This window comes from Callithrix jacchus, chromosome 8 (assembly GCF_049354715.1).
Source record: "Callithrix jacchus isolate 240 chromosome 8, calJac240_pri, whole genome shotgun sequence".
Lineage (NCBI taxonomy): Eukaryota > Metazoa > Chordata > Mammalia > Primates > Cebidae > Callithrix > Callithrix jacchus.
Genome location: NC_133509.1, coordinates 45,932,207 through 45,955,535, shown reverse-complemented (window position 1 = coordinate 45,955,535; position 23,329 = coordinate 45,932,207). Strand labels below are relative to the sequence as shown.

General features: G+C 40.2%; 1 protein-coding gene across 11 annotated transcripts in view; it reads left to right on the top strand.

Annotated features, from left to right (window-relative positions):
* Window positions 1-23,329, top strand: part of KNL1 (kinetochore scaffold 1) — a 73,805-nt gene that overhangs the window by 33,183 nt on the left and 17,293 nt on the right. For 10 of the 11 annotated variants that reach the window (XM_078334357.1, XM_078334356.1, XM_002753598.6 and 7 more), the window contains 7 exons: window positions 2,852-2,990; window positions 3,392-3,459; window positions 4,051-4,149; window positions 13,805-13,920; window positions 19,431-19,521; window positions 20,108-20,224; window positions 21,411-21,498. In XM_078334357.1, coding sequence (XP_078190483.1) covers window positions 2,852-2,990; window positions 3,392-3,459; window positions 4,051-4,149; window positions 13,805-13,920; window positions 19,431-19,521; window positions 20,108-20,224; window positions 21,411-21,498 — 718 coding nt within the window. The remainder of the gene's footprint in view (window positions 1-2,851; window positions 2,991-3,391; window positions 3,460-4,050; window positions 4,150-13,804; window positions 13,921-19,430; window positions 19,522-20,107; window positions 20,225-21,410; window positions 21,499-23,329) is intronic. The other variant, XR_013521038.1, reaches the window with a different exon arrangement.

The following is a 23,329-nucleotide window of genomic DNA, read 5'->3' as shown; positions in this document are numbered from 1 at the left end:
AAAAAATCTGTCACTTAGATAAAATTTTATAGGTGGAAAAATAAAGATTAGGAAGTATCAGAGGTTCATAGAAAACAAGGCTTCAACTCTGTTCAGTACATAAGTAAGCAGAGAAGGTAATTTGAGTGACTCAATAAGATAATGTCATGAGCCAATGATTAGTCATAAAATTATGAGAAAGTAGTAATATAAAATTTAACAATAGCTTTTATGGAAATTTGCATTCTATTTTTTTTTTGGAGATGGAGTTCTGCTCTTTCCCAGGCTGGAGTGCAATGGTGCCATCTCAGTTTACTGGATCTTCCGCCTCCTGGGTTCAAGGGATTCTCTTGCCTCAGCCTCCTGAGTAGCTGTGATAACAGCGTTACTAAAAATACAAAAATATGTCCAGAGTAGGTAGGATAGAGTCTCTACTAAAAATATAAAAAATAGCCGGATGTGGGTCTACCACCATGCCTGGCTATTTTTTGTACTTTTAGTAGAGACTTGGTTTCAACATGTTGGCCAGGCTGGTCTTGAGCTCCCGACCTCAGATGATCTGCCCACCTCAGCCTCCCAAAGTTCCAGGATTATAGGAGTGAGCCGCTGTGCTTGGCCTGCATTCTATTTTCAGTAAATATATAGAGTATCTGCTATGTCTTTTTTTGTGTTTGTTTTTGTTTTTGAGACAGAGTCTCTGTTACCCAGGCTGGAGTGTTGTGGTACAGTCTTGGCTCACTGCAGCCTCTGCCTCCCGGGTTGAAGCAGTTCTCCTGTCTCAGCATCCTGAGTAGCTGGAACTACCGGCGCTGCTGCCTTGCCCAGATAATTTTTGTATTTTTATTAGAGACGGGGTTTCACCATATTGACCAGGATGGTCTTGATCTCCTGACCTCATGATCCACCCACCTCAGCCTCCCAAAGTGCTGGGATTATGGGTGTCAGCCACCACGCCCAGCTGAGTATCTGCTATGTCTTAGGCACTGTTGTTTTTTTTTTTTTTTTTTTTTTTTTTTTTTTTTTTGAGATGGAGTTTCGCTCTTGTTACCCAGGCTGGAGTGCAATGGCACGATCTCAGCTCACTGCAACCTCCGCCTCCTGGGTTCAAGCAATTCTCCTGCCTCAGCCTCCCGAGTAGCTGGGACTACAGGCGCGTACCACCATGCCCAGCTAATTTTTGTATTTTTAGTAGAGATGGAGTTTCACCTTGTTGACCAGGATGGTCTCGATCTCTTGACCTCGTGATCCACCCGCCTTGGCCTCCCAAAGTGCTGGGATTATAGGCGTGAGCCACTGCACCCAGCCCAGGCACTGTTCTATATGCTAGGAATGCTGACAAAAATCTGCTCTCATGGAGCTTACATAATAACTTTATTTATTTATTTATTTATTTATTTAGAGACAGAGTCTCACTCTGTCGCCCAGGCTGGAGTGCAGTGGTGTGATCTCAGCTCACTGCAACCTCTGCCTCCCAGGTTCAAGCAATTTTCCTGCCTCAGGCTCCTGAGTAGCAGGACTACAGGTGTGTGCCACCACGCCTGGCTATTTTTTTGTATTTTTAGTAGAGACAAAGTTTCCCTGGGTTAGCCAGTATGGTTTCGATATCCTGGCCTCATGATCCACCTCAGCCTCCCAAAGTGCTGGGATTACAGGCGTGAGCCACCACACCTGGCTATTTATTTGTTTTTGAGACTGAGGCTCACTTTATCATCCAGGCTTGAGTGCAGTAGAGTGATCTTGACTCACTGCAACCTCTGACTCCCTGGTTCAAGTGATTCTGATATCTCAGCCTCCCAATTAGCTGGGAGGATGGGTGTATGCCAACACACCCTGCTAATTTTTGTATTTTTGGTAGAGACGAGGTTTCACCATGTTGGCCAGGCTGGTCTCAAACTCCTTGCCTCAAGTGACCCACCCACCTGGGCCTCCCACGGTTCTGGGATTACAGGCATGAGCCACCACAACCAGCCCATAATGGCATTTGTTTATTTATTTGTTTGTTTATTTTTTGCTTGTTTGTTTTGAGATCGAGTCTTGCTCTCTTGCCCAGGCTGGAGTGCAGTGGTGCAATATCAGCTCACTGTAACCTCTGCCTCCCATGTGCAGGAAGTTCTCCTGTCTTAGCCTCCTGAATAGCTGTGATTACAGGCATGCACCACGACACCTGGCTTTTGTATTTTTATTAGAGACAGAGTTTCACAGTGTTGGCCAGGCTGGTCTTAAACTCCTGACCTCAAGAGATCTGCCCTCCTCAGCCTCCCAAAATGCTGGGATTACAGGCCTGAGCCACTGCACCCAGCCCCCATAATAACATTTAGATAATAGAATATATTTTTTCCAAAAAACATGTAAGAAGGTAGATGAAGATGGCATTTAAAGTGGTGAAGTCAAATGGTTAAAATGATAAAAGCAGGACCACGTAACTTATTCAGCCAAAGAAGTCTTGGTCAGCTGGGTAGGAAAGTAGAAGAACTGGGAAATAAGTTTATTGTCTGGATTCTAGCCAAGGCCACCACATGCAGCTGATACTCGAGTCTGGTTTTCTGCAGTGTGGTAGACCTGCTATTGGTGGCTAGTAGTTGAATAACTAGATATGTCAACATTTGGTAGCTTACAGGATCTAATTATAACTTAGATACATAATGAGAAATAATTTGCATACACAGTATAAACCATAAAGTTATTTTCATATATTTTTAATAAAATTACTTTTAAACTATAAAGGCCTAAGATGCTTGTTACTTCTTTACTGAGATTATTTCACATGAATTATAGATAAATTATATGTTAGAAGTAGTATTTCTGTCAGTGTTCATCATAAGTATACAGTGTATACTTTATTCTGATGATATTCCTTAATTGACAATTTCAGATTTTTGATCACCATACTGAAGAGCATATAGATAAAACTGCTAACAGTGTATTGATAAAAAGCCTGAGCAGGACCCCATCTAGTTGCAGCAGCTCTCTGGATTCGATCAAGGCTGATGGGACCTCCCTGGACTTTAGCAGTAAGATCTTCATGAAGGCTAAATAATACCAGCCATCTGCTTACTTGACTAATAATAAATATATCTTAGTTCAGGAAATATTTGAATGTTGTATATGCCATTTTGGGATTATAAAAAGTTGATTAGTAAAATAATATTTGGTTTATTTTTAATTCTTAGTTATTTTAATGCATTGAGAAGTGACATACTGCTGAGAAATAGAGTGATTTCCTTCATGGGCTTATAATTAGTGGATAAACATTGGATTTTAAAACTATGTGTACTTTGCTCTGCTACATGACTTCCTTCCCAGATAGATCACAGTGGGTGGCTTCAGGATTACAAATGATCTGAATGATAACTACAGTTAAGTTCACAGTTACTTTTGACTTGTTCCTCACCAGAATTTCCTTTTCTTTTAGCTTACCGCAGTAGTCAAATGGAATCACAGTTTCTCAGAGATACTATTTGTGAAGAGAGCTTGAGGGAGGTATGTTAAAATTATTATTATTTTTATTTATTTACAAAGAAAAGAAGTTTAAATGTCTCTAATACAAGTAATTTTCTTGGTTTAAATTTTTTTTTAAATTATGAAATATTTTAGATCTACAGAAGACTACTTTTCTTTGTTAAAGATCCAACATAGCAATTAATTAAATGGAGTAGAAGTCATGATTAAAAGGAATTTGTTTTGGCTGGGCATGGTGGTGCATGCCTGTAATCCCAGCAACATGGGAGCCTGAGGCCAGAAAAATCACCTGAGCCCAAGAGTTCAAGGCTGCAGTGAGCCATGATCACACAACTGCTCCCCAGGCTGGGCAATAGAGTAAGACCTTGTCTCAAAACAAGGAAAAAAAGATGTATGTTTTGGGTTTTTGGATTTTTTTTAAACTCTATTGTTATTTTAATAACCTTAAGAAATAATCTTAGATAAAATCTGATTTATAGCCTGCAGATATCTGGATAATATTTTCATAAATATATACAAGGTACTTTAAGCTTTTAGAAACAAAAATGAGCTGGTTATATCAAAGTGAGATCATATTGAATGGTCACGCGAACTTTTTTTTTCTTTTCTCAGAAACTCAAAGATGGGAGAATAACAATAAGAGAGTTCTTTATACTTCTCCAGGTCCACATCTTGATACAGAAACCCCGACAGAGCAATCTTCCAGGCAATGTAAGTTCAGTTTCTTGGCAAACTAGTTATCTCAGTTAAGATATATTGCACTTTTTTTTTTTTGAGATGGAGTTTCGCTCTTGTTCCCCAGGCTGGAGTGCAATGGTGCGATCTCGGCTCACCACAACCTCCACCTCCTGGGTTCAGGCAATTCTCCTGCCTCAGCCTCCCGAGTAACTGGGATTAGAGGCACGCGCTACCACGCCCAGCTAATTTTTTGTATTTTTAGTAGAGACGGGGTTTCACCATGTTGACCAGGATGGTCTCAATCTCTTGACCTCGTGATCCACCCGCCTCGGCCTCCCGAAGTGCTGGAATTACAGGCGTGAGCCACTGTGCCCAGCCAACAAACTCAATTTAATAGAAAAACTTGTATTCCTTATGTGGGAATATTTTTTCTCGTAAGTCTATCAAACATTTCCAAAAGTTAGTTATACTCTTGGCCACAAAGAAAACATTAACACATTGGAAAAAATGGAGGTTTTACAGAGACGACATTTAATCTTGATCCAATAAAATTAAAACTAACAAAAGAACCAAAATATTCTGAGATTCTTAAAAATTAAGAAACACACTATCTTTTAGACGAAGGGTCCTGAAACCCTGGGGTTAGGAACTGGGTCACACAGCAGAAGGTGAATTGTGGTGAGCTAGCAAAGCTGCTATATTTACAGCCACTCCCCATTGCTTGCATTACCACCTGAGCTCTGCCTCCTGTCAGATCAGCAGTGGCATTAGATTCTCATAGGAGTGTGAACCCTGTTGTAAACTGCACATGCAAAGGTCCCATCTAGGGGTGATGAGAGGCACTGACAGATCATCACACATTAGATTCTCATGAGAAGCTGGGACTACAGGCGCCCGCCACCACAGCCTGGAAAACAGAGCAAAACTCTTTCTCAAAAAAAAAAAAAAATTATAATGGAGCTGGAAAATTTCCATTGCCTGGTGACACTGTAATGTAGCACAAGGCATTACTCACATGTTTGTTGTGATGCTAATGTAAACAAACCTGTGCTGCCAGTCCTGTTAAAGGATAGTACATATAATTATGTACAATAACATAATACTTAATAATGATAACAAACCATTAAGTTACTGTATTATGTATTTACTATAGTATACTCTTTATTGTTACATTATTTTATTTTTTTGAGCCAGAATCTCACTTTGTCACCCAGGCTGGTTGGCTCACTGCAGCTTCAACCTCCTGTGCTCAAGTGATTCTCTTGCCTCAGCCTCCCAAGTGGCTAGGATTATACATACAAGCCACTATACCTGGCTACTTTTTAAATGTTTTGTAGAGAGAGGGGGTCTCACTATGTTGACCAGGCTAGTCTCAAATTCCTGGCCTCGAGCAATCCTGTCTTGGCTCTCAAAGTGCTAGGATTGCAGACTCAAGCCACTGTGCCTGGCCTTTATTGTTACTTTAGAATGTAATCCAACTTATAAATAAAACAAGTTAACTATAAAACAGCCTCAGGCAAGTCCTTCAGGAGTTATTTCAAAAGAAGGCATTGTTATCATAGGAGATGATAGCTCCATGGGTGTTATTATTTTTTAAGACCTTCCAGTAGGACAAGAAATGGAGGTGGAAGACAATATTAATGACTTTGACCCTGTGTAGGCCTAGGCTAATATGTGTGTTAGTATCTTAGTTTAAGTTTGAAAAGCTTTAAAAAATTTTAAATTTTAAAATTGAAAAAAGTTTATAGAATAAGGATATAAAGGAAAAATATTTTGTACAGCTGTACAGTGTGTTCATGTTTTAAGCTAAATAGCAATATAAAAGAGTCAAAAAGTTGAAAAGTTTGGAAGTAAAAAGTTATAGTAAACTAAGTGTTAATTTATTCTTAAAGAAATATAAGGCCAGGCATGGTGGCTCATGCCCGTAATCCCAGCACTTTGGGAGGCTGAAGCAGGTGGATCACGAGGTAAGGAGTTCAACACCAGCCTGGCCAAGATGGTGAAACCCTGTCTCTACTAAAAATAGAAAAATTAGCTGGGCGCAGTGACAGGCTAAAATCTACTAAAAATACTACTAACATCTACTAAAAATACAAAAATTAGCTGGGCGTAGTGGCACATGCCTATAACCCCAGCTAATTAGGAGGCTGAGGCAGGAGAATCACTTGAACCCTGGGGGCTGAAGGTTGCAGTGAGTCTAGATCAGGCCACTGCACTCCTGCCTGGGTGACAGAGTGAGACTCCGTCTCAAACAGTAGCCTGAGAATACAGTGTTTATAAAGTCTACAGTAGTGTACAGTAATCTCCTAGCCCTTCACATTCACTCACTGACTCACCTGGAGCAATTTTCAGTCCTGTAAGCTCCATTCATGGAAGTGCCCCATACAAGTGTAAAGTTTTTTTTTTTAAGTCAGGGTCTCCCTCCATCACCCAGGCTGGAGTGCAGTGATGCAATCTCAGCTCACTGCAACCTCCAGCTCCCGGATTCAAGCAATTCTTTTGCCTCAGCCACCCAAGTAGCTGGGATTATAGGTGTGTGCTACTATGCCCAGGTAATTTTTTTATAGTTTTAGTAGAGAAAAGGTTTCATCACATTGGCCAGGCTGTTCTTGAACTCCTGACCTCAAATGTTCCACTCACCTCTACCTCCCAAAGTGCTGGGGTTATAGGTGTGAGCCACCACGCTGGGCCTGTTTTTTTCATTTATACCATACCTTTACCTTTTCTATGTGTAGATATGTTTAGATATACAAATACTTAACGTTATATAACAATTGCCTATAGTATTCAGTATAGGACAGATTTGTAGGCAGTAGGCTATACCGTATAGCCTAGGTGTGTGGTAGGTTGTACAACCTAGGTTTGTGTAAGTATACTCTGAAATCACCTAACAGAGGATTTCTCAGAACTATCCCCATTGTTAAGCAACACAACTGTATACAAATGGTCATTTAACACATTATAATATCTTCAGCATCATGGGCTGGGCACAGTCTTACACCTGTAATCCCAGCACTTTGGTAGGCTGAGGTGGGCAGATCACGAGGTCAAGAGATTGAGACCCTCCTGGCCAACATTGTGAAACCCCATCTCTACTAAAAACACAAAAGTTAGCTGGGCGTGGTGGTGTGTGCCTGTAGTCCCAGCTACTTGGGAGGCTGGGGCAGGAGAATGAATTGCTTGAACCCGGGAGATGGAGGTTGCAGTGAGCCAAGATCACACCACTGCACTCCGGCCTGGTGACAAAGCAAGACTTTGTCTAAAAAAAAAAAAAAAAAATGGCTAATGATGCTGAAGATATATGTCTTCAGCATCACTAGCCATTAGTAAATGGTAGTGAAAACAAGTTACAACTTCATAGCCACTAGGGTGGCTATAATAAAAAAGACAGAAATAACAAGTGTCAGCAACAATATAGAGAAACAGAAACCTGGCCAGGCACAGTGGCTCATGCCTGTAATCCTAGCACTTTGGGAGACCAAGGTGGGCAGATTGCCTGAGCTCAGGAGTTTGAGACCAGCCTGGGCAACACTGTGAAACCCTGTCTTTACTAAAAAAAAATAGCCAGGCATGGTGGTGTGCACCTGTAGTCCCAGCCACTCAGGAGGCTGAGGCTGGACAATCGCTTAAACCCAGGAGGTTGCAGTGAGCCAATATTGTGCCACTGCACTCCAGCCTGGGCAACAGAGCTAGTCTCTGCCTTTAAAAAACAAAAAAAAAGAGAGAGAGAGAGAGAAATGGAAACCTTTATACTTTGCTGGTGAGAATGTAAAATGGTGCAGACACACTGGACAATTCCTCAAAAAGTTAAACATGAAACAGTAATTCCATTTCTAAATATATACCCAAGAGATACGAATAACTAAATTCACTCAAAAAATTGTACACAAACACTCATAGCAGCCAAAATAGCTATCATAGCCAAAAAGTAGACTAATTAGTGATTACTTAGGGCTGGGTTTAGGAATAGAGGAGAATGGAGAGTGGAAGCTAATGGACACAAAGTTTCTTTTGCGGGGAGGAGGGGGATGAAAATGCTTTATAATTAAATTGTGGCCGATGGTTGTACAACCTTATGAATATACTTTAAAATTCATTTAATTGTATTACATTATATGTGAATTATAGCTCCATAAAGCTATTTAGAAACAAATCAATTCCAGGGGAATTATATGTTTGAAAACAAAAGGTAAATTAAGGATAGAAATTAGCAAGATGGACACAGTTCTTTTAGGCCTCAGCCTCATTACCATGACAGCTCCCCCTTCCCAGTAGAGCTTTCTTGCCTCAGCTGTAGCTAGCGAGGAGAAAGGAGCTTAGGTGTGCATCCAGGGTCTGATACTCTTTCTACTTTCCCTTTATAAGAAAAGTAGAAAGAGTATCAGGGGACCAAGAGCAAACAGGAGCGCACCAGGAAAGGATAAGAGTAGAGAGGATGCTGGCAGGGCAAAGGAGGGAGAGGAAGCTCTAGGAATTGATCCTTTACAAACTGATGTTATGAATCTTTCTCTTTCCTCCCAGGTCTTACTGAAGTCAAGAGGGTCAGTGATAGGAAATTATATCTGGGAACAAACCCATAAAAATGGAAAGAAAGTTCATGGTACTTCAGGAAAGAAGTTTGAAAATCCCAAAATAGGAAAAGGCCAAAGAGATTAATTATGAATGGACCACAGGAAATGAGGTTCATGGCGCTGGGCATCTGTTTGAGGATTTGAATGACTGTGGCTCTTTTAGGGTGGAGGAATTGGGGAACGTATTCCTGAGGCAGGGGGAAGATGTGTGCCAGCCCTCATAGACATGTAGTACACAGATCCCATATATATGTCCAGTTGCAGGAACTCAGTTTGCAGCACCAGCAGAAGGTGCTAGTGTAGAGGCCCATAACCCCCTGCATGTTCATGGAGTGACTCAGGCCAAAGCACTATAACTCACATCCCATAGTAAGGTTGAGGAACTATTTTGTTTATTCATTTATTCATTCATTCATTCATTCATTTTGAGATGGAGTCTCCCTCTGTCGCCCAGGCTGGAGTGCAGTAGCATGATCTCAGCTCACTACAACCTTTGCCTCCCAGATTCAAGTGATTCTCCTTGCCTCAGCCTCTCGAAGAGCTGGGATTACAGATGCCCACCACCATGCCTGCCTAATTTTTGTATATTTAGTAAAGACAGGGTTTCACCATGTTGGCCAGGCTGGTCTTGAACTCCTGACCTAAGGTGATACCCCCACCTCGGCCTCCCAAAGTACTGGGATTACAGGCGTGAGCTGTCATGCCCTGCTGGTTGAGGAACTATTGCAGGTGCTCCTTCTAGACTTGAAGTTCTCAGGTGCTGATTATGCGTAAGTTGTATACTACTTAATTGTAATAAGTCCAGTAGAGGATGTTGGCTTTACACATGGTGCTGAATTCAAGGTGCCACAGTTAATCCACCCACTGCATACAGCATGGGCAACTACATCCAATATGTGCCCACTGTGCATGAGCATAATATTCATTGGCATTTTTATTCTTGGCAGATCTCTGGTAACGTGGTCTTGTACTTCACTTTATGTGTTATGAAAGTGTGATGAAACCTCCTTTTTAAAAAAAATTTAGTCTCATAGAAAATTTCAAACATATCCAAAAATAGAGTAGTTTTATTAATCCTCGTGTGTCTGTCACCCAACTTCAAAAATTATCAACTCTTGGCCTGGTGCTGTGGCTCATACCTGTAATCCCAGTACTTTGGGAGGCCTAGGCAGGAGGATCATTTGAGGTCAGAAGTTCGAGACCACCAGCCTGGCCAACATGGTAAAACCTCCCTCTACCAAAAAAGTATAAAAATTAGCTGAGAGTGGTGGTGCATGCCTATAGTCACAGCTACTTGGGAGGCTAAGGTGAGAGAGTCACGTGAACCCAGGAGGTGGAGGCTGCAGTGAGCTGAGACCACTCCAGTGCACTCTAGCCTGAGTAACAGAGTGAGATCTTGTCTCAAAATTTTAAAAACTTATCAACTCCCAAAAAAAAAAGAAACACAGGAAAAAAAATCTACTCTCATTTTTTCTCTACCTAACCTATTTCCCCTCTCCCATTATTGTGAAGCACATCCCAAGCATCATCAATCAATCTGTAAGTATTAAAATATGTATCCCTAAGAAGATGAAGACTCTTATTTTAAAAGCATATCCAATACCATAGTCATACCATAAAATGGTTATTCAGTCAGTGTTTATATTTCCCTGATGATCTTATGCCTTTTTTTGTTTCCAGTTTGTTATCTTGGGATCCAAATGAGATTCAAACATTGCAGTTAGCTGAACTTTCTCTAGTCTTATAATCTCTTAAGGTCCTTTTCCATCTCTCTTTTTCTTCTTTTTCTTATTTTGTATTTAAAATTTTTTTAATCTTTATTTTTTCTTCCTTCCTTCCTTTTAATGAAGAAACCAGATTTTTCCTGTAGAGTTTACCACAGTCTGGATTTTGCTAATTGTCCATACCCAATATTTCTCTGCCCTTGTGTTTTTTGTAAATCGATAGAGGCTTGATCAGATTAAGAGATTTTGGGTTTTTTTTTTTCAAGTTTACTTTATAGTTGTAATTCCATTAGAAGATAGATAATATAATGTCTCGTGATGATATGTATGCAGCCATTAAGTCATTAGGGGTTGTAAAGCAGTGATATGCTCCAGGTTGAGCATCCCTGATCCAAAAAATCAAAAATCTGAAATCACTAAAACTGAAAATTTTTGAGTGCTGACATGATGCCACAAGTGGAAAATTTCATACTTGACCTCATGTAATGGGTTGCTGTCAAAATGTTCTGTGAGTCAGGAATGATGGTGATGCCTAACAACCACAGATAGTCCACATGGGTGGCTGAGATAGTGATACCTTTGCTTTATGATGGTTCAATGTATATAAGCTTTGTTTCATGCAAATTATTTAAAATATTGAATGAAATTACTGTCAGGCTATGTGTATAAGATATATATGAAACATAAATGAATTTAATGTATAGACAGGTTCCATACCCAAGATATCTCATTATGTATATGTAAATATTCCAAAAATTTGAAAAAAATCTAAAATACTTGGCCAGACGTGGTGGCTCATACCTATATTCCCAGCACTTTGGGACGCCAAGGTGGGCGGATTGCCTGAGCTCAGGAGTTTGAGACCAGCTTGGGCAACATAGTGAAACCCCGTCTCTACTAAAAATACAAAAAATTTAGCCAGTGTGGTGGCATGCACCTGTAGTCACAGCTACCCAGGAGGCTGAGACAGGAGAATCGCCTGAACCTGGGAAGCAGCAGTTGCAGTGAGCCAAGATTGCGCCACTGCACTCCAGCATGGGTGACAGAGCAAGACTCTGGCTCCAAAAAAAAAAAAAAAAAAAATCCAAAATACTTCTGGTTCCAGGCATTTTGGATAAGGGATACTCAACCTGTAATTCTGTAATTTCTTATTTATTGTCTAAATACTTCTATAAAGACATATTTCTTCATGAATTGTTTGGTTCCTGTAGGAAAGGCAGTCCATTTCTCCAAGGACTCCTGATTTCTTTTTGTGGGGGAAATGGTATTTAGAAAGCCCAATCTGTCATTTATTTATATTTAGAGATGGCTCACTTCGTCACCATGCCCAGCTAATGTTTAAAGACTTTTTTAAAGACAAGGTCTTTACAGTACAGGGATCTGGGAAATAAAAAAAGATAATAAAAGTAAATAAATAAATAAAGACAAGGTCTTGCTATGTTTCTCAGCCTGGTCTCAAGTTCCTGGCCTCAAGTAATCCTCCCATCTCAACCTCCTGGGATTACAGCATGAGCCACATGCCCAGGTCTGCATCTCTTTTTTTTTTTTTTTTCCCCAGACAGAGTCATGCTCCAGGTGATCTGCCCACCTTGGCCTCCCAAAGTTTTGGGACTATAGCTGTGAGCCTCCGTACCCAGCCACGATTTCTTTTTTAACCAGTACATATAGTTTCAGTTTTTATGTATAATTCTAACCTTAAAAACTTTTTTTTTGCTGGGTGCAGTGGCTCATGCTCATAATCCCAGCACTTTGGGAGACCAGAGCAAGAAAATCACTTGAGCCTAGGAGTTTGAGACCAGCTTGGCAACATAGCAAAACTCCATACCTAAAAAAAATCTTTTTGGCCAGGTGTGATGGCTCACACCTGTAATCCCAGTACTTTGGGAGGCTGAGGCAGGTGGATCACCTGTGAGGTCAGGAGTTCGAGACCAGCCTGGCCAACATAGTGAAACTTTGTCTCTGCTGAAAATACAGAATTAGCTGGATGTGGTGGTGCACACCTGTAATCCAAGCTACTCAAGAGGCTGAGGCAGTAGAATCACTTGAACCCAGGACGTGGAGGTTGCAGTGAGCCATGACGGTGCCATTGCACTCCAGCCTGGGCAACAAGAGGGAAACTTTGACTCAAAAAAAAGGGATGGTAGCTGGCATGCACCTGTAGTCCCAGCTACTTGGCAGGCTGAGGTCGGGGATTGCTTGATCCAAGAAGGCTGAGGCTGCAGGGAGCCATAATCACGCCATTAAACTGCAGCCTAGGCGACAGCCAGACCCCGACTCAAAAAAAATAAAAGGCTAGTTGTAGCTGGGCACAGTGGCTCACATCTGTAATCCCAGTGCTTTGGAGGTTGAGGCAGGAGAATCATTTGAGGCCAGGAATTTGATACTATCCTGGGCAACATAGCAAGACCCCATCTCTGCAAAAAATTTCAAAATTATCACCATGCCTGCATGGTGATACACACGTGTAGTTCTAGCTACTGGAAAAGGTGAGCAGGGAAGATCACCTGAGCCTAGGAGTTGGAGGTTCAGTTGTGGGGTTTTGTTTGATTTTTGTAAATAAAGAGCTGACTTGATTTTTTCTCTTTCTCTTTTTCTTTCTTTTTTTTTTAATGAGATAGAGTCTTGCCAGTTGCCCAGGCTGGAGTGCAGTGACATAGTCTCGGCTCACTGCAACCTACGCCTCCTGGACTCAAGCAATTCTCCTGCCTCATCCTCCCAAGTAGCTGGGACTACAGATGTGTGCCATCACGCCCAGTTAATTTTTGTATTTTTAGTAGAGATGGAGTTTCACCTTATTGGCCAGGCTGGTCTCAAACTCCTGACCTCAAGTAATCCGCCTACTGCCTCCCAGAGTGCTAGGAATACAGGTGTGATCCATCATGCCTGGCCCCAACTTGATTTTTTTCAATACTGCGTCAAGGACATCAAAGCCATTGGATTAGTGCTATAAAACATTTTTAAATAACCCAGTTTTCACTGCCTTATTTTATAAATGGAGGATATGTCAGAAAAGCTTGAGTTCAGCCTGGGGTAGAGTAAGGATTATGGCTAGAGAATGGGAATAGTTACAAGGAAACTGGCTTAAAAAGAAAAATTAAAAAGGGTTCCTGGTTGAATTTTTAGGTAGTATTTATTTTCTAAACACATAGCCGTTTTTTGAACTACTTTCATTCCCTTGTAGTTTTATAAACATCTATGGGTAAATGGACTTAGAAGTCAGAGACTTGAATTCAGACTCAAATTTTTTGTTTACTAGCATTATGAACTTAATGGAGTATTCAAATTTTTCTTTGTAGAATGTTTTAAAATAGGTACTCTGAAATTTGAGTTACTTCTTATATATGTTTTTTTCTGCAAGATACCAGTTCACAGGCACTGATTTTTTTTTTCCAGTTTACCGTAAACACACCTCCTACTCCAGAAGACCTGATGTTAAGTCAATATGTTTACCGACCCAAGATACAGATTTATAGACAAGATTGTGAAGCTCGTCGCCAAAAGATTGAAGAGTATGAAAGCTTTAATGTTTACATGTGGTGTTTTTTTTAGGGGAGGGATCAGTGAACAGTTTGCGTGGTAAGGTTTTGATTAGAATAACACTGGCACGGGGAAAAGTGAATGGTATTAGTTGGCAGTTTGATAGCATTGATTGGCCATGTGATGTGGGGGCAAGAGTTTGGGTCTTGTAGTCAGACCGAAGCTCAGTCTTGGCTTCGACACTAGCTGTATTCCCTCGGGTAAATCATTTAACCTTCATGTCTAAATCCATAAAGTGGAGATAATAAAAGCTACTCAGCCAAAAGATAAGAACAATAGAAATGGCATACATAAATTGTTTTCATACCATTCTTAGGAAAAGGTAGGTCCTTAATAAGAATAAACAATAATTATTAGATTACAATATTATAAGTTGATTGCTAGAGAACTTCTTTGAAAGAAAATATCTTTTAGAGATTTATGTAAGTTGAGTATCTCGAATCTGGAAATTGAAAATTTGAAATGCTCCAAAATCCAAAATGTTTTAGCCACCAATATGATGTAGGTAGAAAATGCCACACATAAATATAAATGCTTTACACAAACTTTGCTTCATGCACAAAATCGTTTAAAATATTGTATAAATTGCCAGGTGCGGTGACACATGCCTGTAGTCCCAGCTACTTGGGAGGCCAAGGTGGGAGGATGGCTTGAGCCCAGGAGTTCTGGGCTGTAGTGCGCTATGCCAAGTGGGTATCTGCACTAAGTTCGGCATCAATATGGTGACCTCCTGGGAGCGGGGGACCCCCAGGTTGCCTAAGGAGGGGTGAACCAGCCCAGATTGGAAACAGAGTAGGTCAAAACTCCTGCGCTGATCAGTAGTGGGATTGTGCCTGTGAATAGTCACTGCACTCCAGCCTGGGCAACATAGCAATACGCTGTCTCTTAAAAAAAAAAAAATTGTATAAATTTACCTACAAACTATGTGTACAAGGTATATATGGAACATAAATGAATCTCATGTTTAGGCTTGGGTTTCACCTGCAAGATATCTTGTATATTTAAATATTCCAAAATCCAAAACACTTCTGGTCCCAGGCATTTCAGGCAAGGGATACTTAACCTGTATGCAGTGCCTGAAATCAGATTGCCTTTGACTTTATAATTTTACCATATTTACCCTTGTTTACGTGTATAAAAGAACATGGTTTTACTTAGAAGATAGCTCATTGTTATGGTATCTGTAAATACTGCAGACTGATTTACAAATTAGATATATCTAGATTCCCTTCAGCAAATCAGACTTTAAAACTCAAAATAATGTTTATGTCATACTTATCTGGGACTATCCAATTAAATTTGAACCAGTCTAACAAACAGAAAAGAAATAAAATAATCTTTAAGAATTATCTGGGTTTTGGAAGTAGAAGAAAAATAATATTTAAAATTTTATTTTATTATTATTTTTTCAAGACGGAGTTTCGCCCTTGTTACCCAGGCTGGAGTGCAATGGCGCAATCTCGGCTCACCGCAACCTCCGCCTCCTGGGTTCAGGTAGTTCTCCTGCCTCAGCCTCCTGAGTAGCTGGGATTACAGGCACGCACTACCATGCCCAGCTAATTTTTTGTATTTTTAGTAGAGATGGGGTTTCACCATGTTGACCAGGATGGTCTTGATCTCTCAACCTCGTGATCCACCCGTCTCGGCCTCCCAAAGTGGTGGGATTACAGGCTTGAGCCACCGCGCTCGGCTAAAATTTTAAAAATAATTATGCAGTTTTAAAATCAGAAATTTAAGATATTTCAGATTTGCCTGATTCTATTCATTTAACAGATATTTATTTGAGCACCTACATCTGCCAGGCATTATACTATGCACTGGGGTTCGTCACTGAACAAGGCTGACGAATTTTGTATCTTCGTGTTGTTTAAAAGAGTTGGCTGTGTCAGGATTTCCCTGAGAATTTTGTTTCTTTTAATTGAGACACAGTCTTGTACTCTTGCCTGGGCTGGAGTGCAGCAGCGTCCTCTCAACTCACTGCAGCCTTCAAATCCTGGGTTCAAGTGATTCTCCTCTTTCAGCCTCTTGAGTAGCTGTGATTACAGGCTCCCACCAACACGCTGGGCTAATTTTTTATTTTTAGCAGAGATGGGGTTTTACCTCATTGGCCAGGATGGTCTTGAACTTCTGACCTCAAGTGATCAACCTGCCTTGTCTTCCCTAAGTGTTGGGATTACAGGCATGAGCCACTGTGCCTGGCCAAGAATGTTTATTTTGAATGAAATGGGATCTTACACTCAATGAACAGTATGTTTAGGTGTGCTTTACTGTTTGATTTTGCATCTACGTGCCTGCCTATATACTCTACAAGAGATCTGTCTCTGTTATAAATGTATTTTCTCCATTTATTAACAAAAGACCAAGATTATAATAGCTTTGCTGCTTTTATAAATGCTATTCTAAAAATGTGAACTAAGACTTTTAACTAAAGTGGGAACTTTTATTAAGATAATAGCTACAACTTCATAGCATAGATAATTGATAGACCTTAAGGATTCTTTATAAGCAAAATGTTTCACATTGGAACAAGTTGGTATGTTGAGATGAGAATTCTGTTAGTGATAGAAGGTTTTTTGATTTATGACATTCTTAAACTGCTCTTCTTCAAGTGAATAATCAGATTGAATAATCAGGCATTTATAGAGCGAATTCCCCTCTTTTTTTTCCTTTTTGAGACCGAGTTTCACTCTAGTTGGCCAGGCTGGAGTGCAATGGCGCAATCTTGGCTCACTGCAACCTCTGCCTCCTGTGTTTAAGCAATTCTCCTGCCTCAGCCTCCTAAGTAGCTGGGATTACAGGCATGCTCCACCATGCCCGGCTAATTTTTTTTTTTTTTTTTTTTAGGAAGGGAGGGAGGGAGAAAAGAAGGGAGGGAGAGAGGGAGGGAGAGAAGGGAAAGAAGGAAATCAGGCATTGAGAGAGACATTGCCGACCTGGATCTAGACGTCAACAAGTTGATTTCTTTTTTTCTTTTTTTGAGAGAAGGAATGAAAAAAAAAGGAGTGAAGGAGAGGAAGAAGAAGAGGGAGAGAGAACAGAAATGTTGCTTTACTCTAAAAAAAAATGGGTATTAATGGCCAATTAATATTTCATTTAAACCTATGAGTAGGTTTGATGTGGTATTGACAAGAATGTATATTTTGTGTATTTAAAGTGGAGAGCTCTATAAATATGTATTAAGTTTACTTGTTCCAGATCTGAGTTCGAGTCCTTGATATCCTTATTAATTTTCTGTCTCATTGAGTCTAAGTCTCCATGTATCTGGGTGTTAGGATCGTTAGCTCTTGTTGTTGCATTGATCCTTTTACCACTATATCTTTGTTGCTTTAAAATCTATTGTATCAGATACAAGAATTGCAACTCCTGCTTTTTATTTATTTGTTTATTTTTGCTCTCCATTTGGTTGGTAAATCTTTCTCCATCCCTTTATTTTGAGTCTTTGTGTATCCTTGCATGTGAAGTGGGTCTGGATGTAGCATACCCTTGGGTTTTGGCTGTGTCTTTTGATTGGGGGATTTAGTCGATTTAAATTTAGGGTTACTGCCATTTGATGTTAACTGGCTGTTTTATCCATTCGTTGATGTAAATTCTTTATGTTGATGCTCTTTACTTTTTGGTATATTTTTAGAAAGGCTAATACTGGTTGTTTCTTTCTGTGTGTAATGCTTCTTTCAGAAGCTGTTGTAAAGCAGGCCTGGTGGTAATAAAATCTCTGAGTACTTGCTTGTTCATAAAAGATTCTATTTTTCCTTCAATTGTGAAGCTTAGTGTGGTTGGATATGAAATTCTGGGCTGAAAATTCTGTTCTTTAAGGATGTTGAATATTGGCCCCCACTCTCTTCTGGCTTATAGAGTTTCTGCTGAGAGATCTGCTGTAAGTCTGATAGGCTTCCCTTTGTGGATAACTTGACCTATCTCTCTGGCTGCCCTTAGTATTTTCTCCTTCGTTTCAACCCTAGTGAATCTAACGATTATGTGCCTTGGGGTTGCTCTTCTTAAGGAATATCTTTGTGGTGTTCTCTGTATTACCTGAGGTTGAATATTGACCTGCTTTGCTAGTTTAGGAAAATTTTCCTGAATAATATCCTGAAGAATATTTTCCAGCTTGGATTCATTCTCTCTGTCACATTCAGGTACACCTATCAAACGTAAATTTGATCTTTTCACATAGTCCCACATTTCTTGGAGACTTTGCTCCTTCCTTTTTATCCTTTTTCCTCTAATCTTGTCTTCTCATTTTATTTCATTAAGTTGGACTTTGACCTCTGATATCCTTTCTTCTGCTTGAACAATTCGAGTGTTTAAACCTGTGCATACTTCTCGGAGTTCCTGTATTGTATTCTTCAGTTCCATTAATCCACTCATACTCCTCTCTAAGTTGTCTATTCTCATTAGGATTTCGTCAAACCTTTTTTCAAAGTTCTTAGTTCTTTACGTTGGGCTACAACATGTTCTTTTAACTCACAGAAGTTTTTTATTATCCATTTTCTGAAGCCTGATTCTGTTAATGGAATGCGCTGGTTCTCCATCAAGCCTTGTTCCCTTGTTAATGAGGAACTGTGTTCCTCTTTAGAGGGAGAGGCATTCTGACTTTGAGTATTCTCAGCCTTTTTACGCTGGTTTCTTCCCATCGTTGTAAATTTATCCACCTGTCGTCTTTGTAGTTACCAACTTTCAAATTAGGTCTCTGAGTGGACCAAGTTGTTAATTCCCAGGGCCGAAATATGAGCAACCCACTGCTCCAGGCAAAACAGCGGTGTTCAGACTGATGGTGCTTTTCTGCCCGGGAATCTCCAGTCTGGTTTCCTTCTTGGGTCTGTAATAGGCGACTCTGTCTTCCTGGAGTTCCAAACGTCGGTCAGAAGGGGAACCAGTCCCATTTACTCTGCACCAAGAGCTGCCGCGCCGAGGTGCCAGCAAAACCGCTGTGCCGGCCGCAAGAGTCACGCTGGCGACCCGTGCAGCTCCTCCAAACCTCGGTCAGAAGGGGAACCAGTCCTGTTTACTCTGCACCAAGAGCTGCCGCGCCGGGGTGCCGGCAAAACCACTGTGCCGGCCACAAGAGTCGCACTGGCGACCCGTGCAGCTCCTCCACTGGGAATCTTCTGCTCCGTGAGCGACCAAAATTTGTCTGAACGTGTGGCGTCCTCTCATTCTCTGCGCTTTCACTGGGAGCTGCAATCCCGAGATGTTAGCCATCAGCCATCTTGGATCGTTCTTGCCCGGCTAATTTTTGTGTTCTTAGTAGAGATGAGTTTCTCCACATAGGTCAGGCTGGAGTTGAACTCCCGACCTCTAATCCACCTGCCTCAGCCTCCCGAAGTGCTATGATTACAAGCATGAGCCACCAAGCCTGGCCAAATTCCCCTCTTTTTATGTAGGAAAAAACTAGGAAGAGTTAAGCTAAGCATGACTGTAGATCAGAGCTGGTTCATTAAAGCTGGGTTTGAATCCTGTACTAATTAACTTTTTTGTATTTTAGGTTAAAGCTTTCTGCATCAAACCAAGATAAACTGTTGGCTGATATAAATAAGAACCTGTGGGAAAAAATGAGACACTGCTCTGACGAAGAGGTACTTCTGTCTTATTTTCTGAATGGGAATCAGTAAAGACATTCTGAACAGTGTCTATTTTGAAATAAGTAACTATTACTTGGTCATTAGTCATGAGTTATTTAACTTATTTTTTAGGTGTAATGTGGTACCAAGGTCTTATTTAATTATATGCAATTGTTAATGTGTAATATTTACAAACCTGCGGTGTTCAATTAATCAATTTAATTTATCAATTTAAACTTCAATATATAGTTTAAGTTTATTTAGAGTTCCCTCCTTCCTATTTGCCTTTCACTTAGATTTAGACGAAGAAAAGATTTGCTTTAATTGATTAAATAGTAATCGGCCCATTTTATATGTGCCCTAATATATTAAAAAGTTTCTTTAAGAGCCTGTCATTTTCTAATTAATAATATGAATAAATCAATTAAAGGCAGGAATCAAAACTAAATCTTTTTTTCTGGTCTTAGACAATTATACAGAATTAAATTTGCAAATGACAAATATCCTGCCTTAGGATAGGCAAGGTGTAGCCTTCCTAGACCATTTACCTCTTCTGACTCATTTGTTTTAGTACAATGTACTATGTAATTTTCCCTTTCAGCTACAGGCCTTTGGAATTTACCTTAACAAGATAAAATCGCGTTTTACCAAGATGACTAAAGTCTTCACTCACCAAGGAAAAGTGGCTCTGTATGGCAAGCTGGTGCAGTCAGCTCAGGTAATTTGAGACAGTTAACATCATACAAAGAAAGAGATACTAAAAATACTTCATAGTGGTTATAGAATATGAAGAATCTTCCTTAGAAGACATGTGAATAAGACTTGGGCAGAAACTTAAGAGGTACGGTTCAATTGTCAAAAGTGGCCAATCCTGGCATCTTGAGGAATACTGGAATATAATTACCAATGTGGATCTATGTTTCATCTTAAATACTATTATCCATCATACATACTGAAATAAAATATATAGGATTCTGGTCTCCCATTGCTAAGGACTGTACCATAGTATTATCTTCTTCATAGTCCATACCAAGCTCTTTATGTATGTACATGTGTTTAAAGTAGCATTTCCAAAAATAATTAGCTTTTTTTAAAAGCTCTGGATAAAAAAACTTTCCACCAGGTGTGGTGGCTCACACCTGTAATCCCAGCACTTTGGGAGGCCAAGGCGGGTGGATCACAAGGTCAGGAGTTTGAGACCAGCCTGACCAACATGGCAAAATCCCATCTCTACTAAAAATACAAAAATTAGCCAGGCATGGTGGTGTGCACCTGTAATCCCAGCTACTCGGGAGGCCGAGGCAGGAGAATCGCTTGAACCTGAGAGGCGGAGGTTGCAGTGAGCTGAGATTGCACCACTGCATTCCAGCCTGGGCAACAGAGTGAGACTAGTGAGACTCTGTCTCAAAAAACAAAACAAAACAAAACAAAACTTCCCATTGACAGATAAGTTTGTAAATGTTGCAAGCAATATGCCCTTTCAGAGACATACAAATTTTTTAAGTCTAAACATAAATGCTAAGTTCTTTGACCAGTGTTTCCCATGTTCAGTTCATCGTAGAAATATTTTTAAGTAATAAATATTAATATATTCCATGGAACACATATAAAAATGCTAAAATAAAGTACCAAAATTAGTTTTATGTCAATATACTTTTTATATTTTATTTTTTAATGGAATATTTTATTAAATTTATAAAATAAACTTATTTTCCAGAGTTCTTTTGGCTGAAACTTATTTTAATAAAATTTACGTTTGTTTTTTTAAGTTCCAGCTTAAAGCTTTGACTTTCATTTTAAGATTTGCCAGTTCATGATACTGATAGAGCAATTATGTGAGCAATTTGAACCATTTGTAATGCTTTGGAGGTTTAACTTGACAGTCTATAATCTTTTGTATTTAGAATGAGAGGGAAAAACTTCAGACAAAGATAGATGAGATGGATAAAATACTTAAGAAGATCGATAACTGTCTCACTGAGGTGGAAATAGGTAAAGTATTTTAAATTCTTTTCCAAAAGAAAATTTAATTTTATATAAATGCTTTTCTGCAGTAGAGTGTTGGAGTCACTGTATTGAAGACTTGTATTAGCAGCTTGAGATATTAAATTAGAGCAACTTGGCTGGGTGTGGTAGCTTATGCCTGTAATCCCAGCACTTTGGGAGGCCAAAGCAGGCAGATCACCTGATGTCAGAAGTACGAGACCAGCCTGGCCAACATGGTGAAACCCCATCTCTACTAAAAATACAAAATTAACTCTGGGTGGTGGTACATGCCTATAATCCCAGCCACTTGGGAGGCTGAAGCAGGAGAATTGCTCGAACCTGGAGAATTGCTTGAAGCCGGGATGCGGAGGTTGCAGTGAGCTGGAGGTTGCAGTGAGCCGAAATTGCACCACTGCACTTCAGCCTGGGCAACAGAGCAAGACTCCATCTAAATGAATGAATGAATGAATGAATTCAAATTAAAGTTGCTTTACTATAGTCATCTGTAATACAGTCAACAAGAGCTGCTCAAGATAACCTAGACTAGTTTTGTGTGTTTTTGTTTTGTTTTGTTTTCTGAGACAGAGTCTCACTCTGTCACCAGGCAGGAGTACAATGGTGTGATGTCCCCTCACTGCAACCTCCACCTCTTGGGTTCAAGCGATTTTCCTGCCTCAGCCTCCCAAGTAGCTGGGACTACAGGCGTCCGCCACCATGCCTGGCTAATTTTTGTATTTTTAATACTGCTAGGGTTTCACCATGTTGGCCAGGATGGTCTCGATTTCCTGACCTCATGATCCGCCCACCTCAACCTCCCAAAGTGCAGGGATTACAGGCGTGAGCCACCATGCCCAGCCAGTTTTGTGTTTTTTAACAGATGAATTTATCTCAGTTTGAAAACTGTCTATCCTTTCAGTTTGGCTTTTCAGAAGCTCAAGTTGTTAGTGTTACTCTGAAACTCCTTTCTCAAAAATCACATAATTCTGCATAGTCATCAAATTTTGTTCTTCCCAGTCCTTAGCCATTTTGACCTCTTTCAGATTGATGAATGTTCTTTTTTGCCCGAATTGTTCATCCCCTTAACCTGTGTGATAGTGTACTACCTTGACTCCGTTGTTTTCTCTTGGCTGCTGCATCCAACTTCTTTGTTGGTCTTTTTTTTTTTTTAAGATGGAGTCTCGTTCAGTCGCCCAGTCTGGAGTGCAGTGGCATAATCTCCAGCTCACTGCATCCTCCACCTCCCAGGATTAAGCGATTCTCCGACCTCAGCCTCTTGAGTAGCTGGGGTTATAGGCACCTGCCATTGAGCCTGGCTACTTTTTCTATTTTTGTAGAGATGGGGTATCACCATGTTGGCCAGGCCAGTCTTAAGCTCCTGACCTCAGGTGATCTGCCTGCCTCAGCCTCTCAAAGTGCTGGGATTACAGGCATGAGCCACTGTGCCTGACAGCCTCTCTTTCTCTAACCCACCCTTTGTGGGGATTTATTATCATCTATTATTTTCTATATTATCTCTCCCAGTGCTTTCATCTGCCTTAATAATTATGTGACTTATTCCCAAATTTAGTTAAATCTCCAAGCATTTGTTGAGCATCTACTGCTTGCCAGATACTGTACTTAGTATCAGAAAAGAAATAAAAATATTTAAGACACAAATTTTGCCCTAAAGTAGCGTGTAATCATTTCAAGTGAGGACATCTTTAGCCTCTCACTCGAGTTCCAGGCCTAATTTCTAGCTTCCTTCTGAACCTCTAAACAGAAGTATCCTTAAGCACCTTAAACTCTGTGAATAAAATGAAATGTATTAGCCTGGCAACATAATGAGACTCTATTTCTA